The sequence below is a fragment of the Blennius ocellaris genome, assembly GCF_963422515.1.
Source record: "Blennius ocellaris genome assembly, chromosome: 13".
In the NCBI taxonomy this organism is placed as follows: domain Eukaryota; kingdom Metazoa; phylum Chordata; class Actinopteri; order Blenniiformes; family Blenniidae; genus Blennius; species Blennius ocellaris.
In genome coordinates this window covers 22,071,159-22,078,998 of record NC_137662.1, presented here as the reverse complement: position 1 = coordinate 22,078,998, position 7,840 = coordinate 22,071,159, and the positions used below count along the sequence as shown (strand labels likewise).

The following is a 7,840-nucleotide window of genomic DNA, read 5'->3' as shown; positions in this document are numbered from 1 at the left end:
CTTTCTTTATTTTAACATTGTTGACAGCTGATCCATAGTCAATAAAGGATTGTAGAAGATATATATATATAGATATACATATATATATAGATATTGAATTAACTTTTCCTTGAGCAACTGTGACACAATTGTATAGTTGTATGCTTTAATAAAGAACACATATGTTTGCATACTGACAATACATGGATCTTATATCCTTTAATTTATGTAATTGTTCCAAAGTGGCCAAAAGCACACATTTTAAATACCTGAATCAGCCAAAATGTGAATAAGGACGGCGGCGGTCTCAGGAGGGGTCGTGTGTTGAACTCTCGACAGCTTGAACGACTCGCATTCGACTCATTTACATGGAGGGTTCTCAATCAAACGCTGGAGAACATTCAGCGCTGACAGCGATTCGGTTGCCCTCCCATCGTCCACTTCCTTCAGTCCCGATCGGTACCCGGCTCCCTTTCCCTCCTCCGTCCTCCCTGTGCTCAGCCATTCTCCCCTCGCCTCTCTTCCTCCCCTCTCCATCTTGACACAGTGCACTGAGCCTAATCGTGGATAATTGGGTGGGAGGGGCAGTGGGGCCGGCCCTGCCTTTATGTGCAAAGGGCAAGTGGTCAAGTTAATGGGGCCCTTGTGTCGAGCTGGGAGCACTCTGTCTCTCTCTTTTCTCTCTTCCATCACTCACTCGGCCAGTCAATCTCAGTCTCTCAGTCAGCTTCTCCTTTCTTTGGCCGCCGATGCTGCTTTTCTTCCACCGTCGCCATCCAGTTTGCCCCCCTCATTTCCAGGTGTCTCACTTTGCCTTTCAGTTGCAGTCTCGTACCATTTTTTTTTTTTTTTTTTGGGGGGGGGGGGGGGTCGGGGCTTTCTTGTCTTTTTCGCAGCCTTTGTCTCTTTCTCTCTGGAGCGTTTTCCATCGCTCCTCTTCGCCTCTCCAGCAGAATGTTAGGGAGGAGAGAACAGACCTCTTTAAAATATCAAAAGACAGATCAGGAGGCCTCACTGGAGCCCCCCCCCCCCCCCCCCCCCCCCATGTCTACCCCCACCCTCTCTTTCTACTAACTCTCCCTCCCCTCGTCTGACAGATAAACAGAAGAGTGAGGGTGCAGGATTAGCTGCTGTGTACTGCCTTCCCTCCCTCCTTTATCCCTCTCTTTTCTTCCTGTGGAGGGGTCGACTGTTTACTGTGTGTGTGTGTGTGTGTGTGTGTGTGTGTGTGTGTGTGTGTGTGTGTGTGTGTGTGTGTGTGTGTGTGTGTGTGTGTGTGTGTGTTACCTTGTCTGGAACCAGCTTAGCTTGCAGGAGGTCATTGTGTTTGAGACGCAGGCCACAGATGATCCGGGCCAGGAGAAAACTTTATTACATCCGGGAGCGTTTAACACAAAGTTGCTAGCGTCTTTATTCGTCAACCTCGTGACACAAGCTCTGGTGGGAGAATATAACATTCATGTGAGGAAACATAGACATCTGAAAGAGCTCAAGAGTGAATTCTTACTGCTGAAAAAGCCATATCAGAGAGGAAACGGCAGAGATTTTACAGCTTTTGATATTCTTTTTATTCATTCACAAAGAAAACGGCATTCTCGACGAATGCTGACACAACGTGAAACGCTAAGAGGTGAAGCCATTTCCAAACTCAAGCTAAATATTTCACCTCAGTTTTTGTGTTTCTTGTGGCAGCAGAAACCTCCACACAACTAAACTTCTACAGTTTAACCAGCAGCAGGACACGAAATCACACAATTATCACCCCTGGAAACACCGGCTGTCCTCGCATTGTGAAATGATACACACACAAAAAAACACTTTTTTTTCCCCCAAACGTTTGTTGAAAGTGGAAAAGAAAATTTACATTTAGGATGAGAATTATTGTGGACTCTCCGAACATTACATTTGACAATCGAAATGACCAAATAGAGATTTACTGCCATAAAATGACATAGATCTACTATTTAACCTGATTTTAATACTTGGCTGCAATACAAATCCCATCTCTGGGTTTTATACAAACCATTTCTCACAATGATGACACGAGTCAGCAGAGTCAGGGAAATGTCACTGATATAAATCACTTGTGGAAATGTGACGTCACGGCTCCGGATGTTGAAACAAGCAACAACGCAGGACGAATGATACGTGAGACTAAAGCGATATAAAATGACATTACTGTTGTGAGACTGTGACACATTCACGGCACAGGAGTCACAGTAGCAGAAATGCAAACGTCACATTGAGAAAGATAATTTAATACTTTAGCAGAGTTCAACCCCAGTTGAAAAAAGGATGGGACGATGTTCAAAAAACAATAAATCATTTGTAGCTACCATGAGCGTCTGATTTGTTGACGCTAAAACAGAGGAAAGTGTTGCAGAAACAATGAAAGTGGTGTAGTGTTCATGTTGGGCCACTAGTGGGTGCTGTTGGTTGTTTTTGTAATGAAACCACACACACGTGCGTTCAGAGAACAATACGCTGGAAACATTAACAGTGGGAGTTCACAGACTTTAGTAAGGACAGAGGAGGAAGTTGGGTTGTTATTACAGCGACTCTCAACAATAAAGCCACCAGGTCCCGGGAAGCCGCCATTGTTGTTACTGTCCATCTACTGAGCATGTGCAGAAGAACTATTCACTACGTCCGTGGTCCACATGCACAACAGCAGGGTTTTTTTGTTGTTGTTTTTTTAGAAAAGTTGTATTTTCCACATTTAAATGGAGACGGAGCGTTTTTAGACTTTCACCTTAGGAGCTGTTTTTAAAAAAAGCTGCGTTTTCAGTGGCTCCAAGCACCGTTGTTGTGTAAACAGACAAAACACAACAAAAGTTTTGTGTTTTCAATTCGTGTGTCGGCCTTAGGAATGCAGGGTGCTGAATGTGGACAATTGTGGGCTACAACCTGGGCAAACAGTCAGACATACAGTCACACCAAGTTTAGAGTGACAGATCAAATGCATGTTTTGGGATTTTTGGAGAAAACCCAAACTCTCCATCATAGAAAGCTACCAAAATCTAGCCACAGACTGGGGATATTCTCATGGCGAGGCAAGAGTGTTTGCCACTACATCACCATGTGGCCCATGCATGAAGAATAAAAAATGCAAAAAGAAAAAAAGGGAGATATTTTACAATAGTTCAAAGGTATTTGCCAAACTTGAAGTTTATGGGAGCATCAGATCTCTATAAAAAATTTAGAGATGCAACAGAAGGCAGCAAAAGTAGTGATCCTACCGAAATATATCTACAATCTCGAGGACTGCGGGTGAAACTTCAGTAGATATTCTCAGTATCTGTACATATCTGGCGTGTCGTCTCAGTTAAAACACGGTTTCGTGGCAGGTGAGAAAACGACTGCGTGCGGTTTATCTGAATTTCTACAAAGCGTCTCGTCCTTTTTGAACTGGGGTTCCCGATAAAGCCTCAAGGCAGATTCTATTTCAGCGGGACGGAGCGAAAACAACGAGCAGCCACTGGGAGATTGTGCATAGCTCCTTGGATCACAGTGAAACATGGAAACACGTTGCTGCTGGCAGGTTGAGCTCAAACACCACGAGTAAAGGACACAAGAGTGACGGCATGTAAAAGACCTGAGTTGAACCAGAGTAGATGTTGGGTTGAATAGTTTAGCTTTTAGATCAGACCCATAGATGCACAATTTTGCAACCAGGTTCGATATATTAAATAACAAATACGAGCTGATACAAGCAGACAGACGTTGTTGATCAGGAGATATAACTAATTACTGCAAATGTATGATTAAAAAGCTAAAGTACAACGTTGTATTAAAAAAGATAGAAGCACATCAATGAAAATAAAACCAAGCTGACCTGAATTTTAAATAAAATCCTGTCTGTACCCACACAGAGGAAACTAAGACCAACCCAAAACATTACAGTACAACGGTATATATTCATAGTATCTCGCATCGACGCTTCGACATCGGGTTTATGTGACAGTAAGTACAAACACTATTTGATCCCTTCCAACATTTCGTCATTTTCTTTTCGCAGCATTGAGCGGCGACGACTGGGGTCTGACTGTTGACGTTCGGAAGGTTCACTTCAAATCACTTTTTTTAAGGGAGTTGCTCACATTGAAACGAACGCTGGTGTGATTGCAGCATCAGTGCAGTCGGTCTGTAAACGTCTGGCGGCTGCGGTCCAGACCCTGGTGTGCTCCCAAACAGCTCTGTCGCTCTTCTTCAAAACTAACCTCCTGCAGCCTACAACTTATCATGAGGCTTCACTTGGATGTGACACTGGTGCATAAACACCACCTCATAATATCATTTCTATTGAGCTGCCCTTCACTCAGTAGACGTCAAGATCCAGAAGGTTTTGTTTAGGTCTTGTGACTGAATGTAAATAATATCAGCATAAAGTGAACTAAACCTTTATTTACGATGTTCTATTTTCATTGAGTCACACCTGCAATACGCTATAGCTGCAAAAAAAACAAAAAAAATCAGTCACAACCTCCAGTTCAAAGATTAGAAATCCTGCAAAACCATGTTAAATAAAATGACTATGGGGTGTAGAAAGGTCCACTGGTACCCACGGCAATAACACACTGTTAGCGGCAACAATTGAATGAATGCGATACGTTAATGCACTGATGTAAGTAATGTGCAAGAAGGAGCAGTTAATGTTGACCCCTGCCTGCGATGAATGAGAGTATACGATATTTTCTATGATATTAGAAGAAACTAAAGCAAGACAAAGTGAGGAAACTGTGAGCTGCTCCACAGTCTGCGGCAATTAAGGAACTGCCGCTGACCTCTGCGCCGCGGCCAGAAACACAGTGACGTAGGTTCATACGGGCTGGTTGAAGACGAATAACAGCAACATGGAGGACGAGTGAAGCAGCTGACTTGGTAACTAGCTTGTTGGCTGAGAATGATGACTTTTCAATGAAAAGGTAGAGTCTGCAGTTCGACACGTGCTGTAAAAGCTGCTTATAAAATAATAAATTAAATATAATAAATTAAATAAAATAAAAAAGTCTTCAGGTTCTGATCGTGGTCTGTGCATATGAACTGAGCAGGACTTTACTGAATGTACAAATAAATACATCCGCAAGTGAAACATGCAAATGTCTCCAAGTTTGTTTGTTTGTCTAGTTATTTTTCTCTCGCTGTCGTAAACACTTTGTGAGTTTGCATTAGTTAAAACGCCTGTGAGATACTGTTCATTTCTATGAGCCACGGCGTTCAAGTAGATATTTATAAACAGCTTCTACGTTTGGACTCTTGCAGTCGAAGTTATCCGACGGCATGTGTGACTTGTGTTCCGCGTTCTGTGCTTTTCATCCGTTCATAAAGCTAAACTGAACCGTGTCCAAATGTCTCTTCAGAACTACAGACTCTACTTTTAACTGAGGGAAAAAAAAAATACTGGCTGGAGACGCAGTTAAACTTCCTTGGATGGATTATTAACCGAACAGGTGACTTTTTTTTAGAAGTCGTGTGTTTCTTTGTTGTCGTCGTTGTTGTTGTTGTTTGCATGTGGCGGCTTGTTAAGACAAACTGGGTCATAGTGTCTCCGGTAATCCTCGAATATGCAGAGATATGGAGCGGCGCCGTGCGCAGCCGAGGGCTCACTCGTCGTGGTTTTTTACGGAGCGTGGCTGACGGGCGGCGGCCCTTTGGTCAAGGTGACGAGGCGAGGATAGTGGATGTTCTCGTCGTAGGCGTCTTTCCCCTCGCTCAGCATCTGAGTGGCACAAAACATGAGCAGAAACTTTGAGTCCTCTGTAAATATTCGAAATAGCATTATTGGTTACTTTTGATACGTTCCCCTCATTAGTTCTGTGATAATGCCTGGTTGTCGCGCCGTAAACCAAGATTATATACAAAGTCCTTTAATAACCTTTAAATAAGTCACATAACTAAACAAAGGCCTCCTGAAACGCCTCATTAGTAGTTCTTGGTTTGCAAACTTGAAAACAAACAAATGACAGTGAATCATCTGTTGACATTTTTTTTTTTAAATCCTCCAACACTTTTTTTGTTAGGCAGTTTATTCAGAACATCACAGTTTCTCACTTTTTTTTTTTTTTGGTAGCACGACACCAGAAAAGCTGCAATTTCATAAATGAGAAATTCAGTCTTTGTGCCGGAGAATAAACAGGAGTGAGTAAAACCGATCAGGACACTCGCAAACACGCGTGATCGGATATTTATTTTTATTAGAATAATCTGAAATAGACGAGTTGCTGTGTAAGGAAAGGCCCCTGCAAAACACGCACACACACACACACACACACACACACACACACACACACACACACACACACACACACACACACACACACACACACACACACACACACACACACACACACACACGGGGTGCCCATGCGGCGCCCACTTGGTGCCCTTTTAAACAGACTTGGCAGCTCAGGCATGCACCCGGCTAATCAGCTCGCTGAGCGTCTGGCCAAATGATCAGAGACTTATGGAAGTGAGTTTAGTGGGTCTGTGTGTGTGTGTGTGCGTGTGTGTGTGTGTGTGTGTGTGTGTGTGTGTGTGTGTGTGTGTGTGTGTGTGTGTGTGTGTGTGTGTGTGTGTGTGTGTGTGTGTGTGTGTGTGTGTGTGTGTGTGTGTGTGTGTGTGTGTGTGCATGGTGAGAACACGATGCTGGAGAAGTGTGTGAAAAGGACTCTTCACAACAAACAAAAACTCAGACTGACCCCAGATTCTCACCCGTCAGCGGCATGTAAGCGACCCAAACCGACAAACTGCCGACTGAAATGTTTTCCACACAAAAACCAGTCTGTCCTGCAACATTAATGAACTCATGGCGGGGTGAAATATTTCATAATTTAAATACATTCATTGCCTTTTAACACCTGACTACTATTTATTTTGCATTCTTTATGTGTTTTATCAGGGTTTTTTTCTTTGTCTTGTGAATATTTCATTTTAATGTTTTATGCATTTGTTTTTGGGGTTTTTTCAAACATCAGTTTCAACTTGTTGTCCAGGAATTTTGAACCTGGAATTTGTAACCTTGTTATTAATCTCTTCATACTTTAATGGTGTTTGAAAGTTGGGAAAGAAACACAATATTAAACCAATCGTTTCATAAAAGGAATCGTTCGTGTATCATATGTTTAAAATGTCTCGACAAGTTTATTCATTTACATGTATTTACAATATTATGTCTCATTTAGAAAAAATATGACTGCTTGGGTGCACTGGGTGACTTTTAAAGATTTATGTTATTATAAGTGTGAAGCAGCATTGAAATAATCACATTTTCTTAATGTGCAGAATCGATTTAATGAACTTCTTATTTGATGCATTGTTTGGAGGAATCCAAATGAAACGGTACCGAGCTGCATGGAAAGTGCTCCATGATTAAAGTTTCATCGATTGAAATGTTCCCATATTGAAAGCATAATCGACTTTGTTCATTTGCTTTTAGTCACCTCATGATAAATTGTTTTTAAAGACATCTTTTTTTTTAGTATACATGAAGAAATACATTTAAACTGCATGAGCACCAAGTATTAGTCGACGACGTCCTGCCAATTTAATTCATAATAATCTTACTTTAAATTTATATTTTACCAGATTTGTACATCATGATGAACCTTGGATCACACAGATTTTTTTTATTTTATTCAACAATGTCTTTAATATGGATCAATATCTCATCCAGTTGATATCACACCTTTTTAATAATGAGTGAAATCAGACACTTTTTGCTTTTCATTGAGGGGGAATTTGCACTGAGAAAACAACTGATGTAAAAAGAAAAAAAAAAGCATAATAACTGGGTTTCATTAGGATGTTTGTTTTTCATAATGTAAAGAAAACAAATCAGATCACAGTGAAAAAGTTATCGAGG

The 7,840-nt window shown here is 41.6% G+C and overlaps 1 protein-coding gene across 1 annotated transcript in view; it reads right to left on the bottom strand.

Moving 5' to 3' along the window:
• Positions 1 to 5,449: 5,449 nt before the first annotated feature.
• camkmt (calmodulin-lysine N-methyltransferase) overlaps positions 5,450 to 7,840 on the bottom strand; it is a gene marked incomplete at its 5' end in the record, with an annotated part of 108,162 nt that continues 105,771 nt past the window's right edge. Inside the window, one exon of the mRNA XM_080507200.1 lies at positions 5,450 to 5,698. Coding sequence (XP_080363326.1) covers positions 5,600 to 5,698 — 99 coding nt within the window. The 3' untranslated portion in view covers positions 5,450 to 5,599. The remainder of the gene's footprint in view (positions 5,699 to 7,840) is intronic.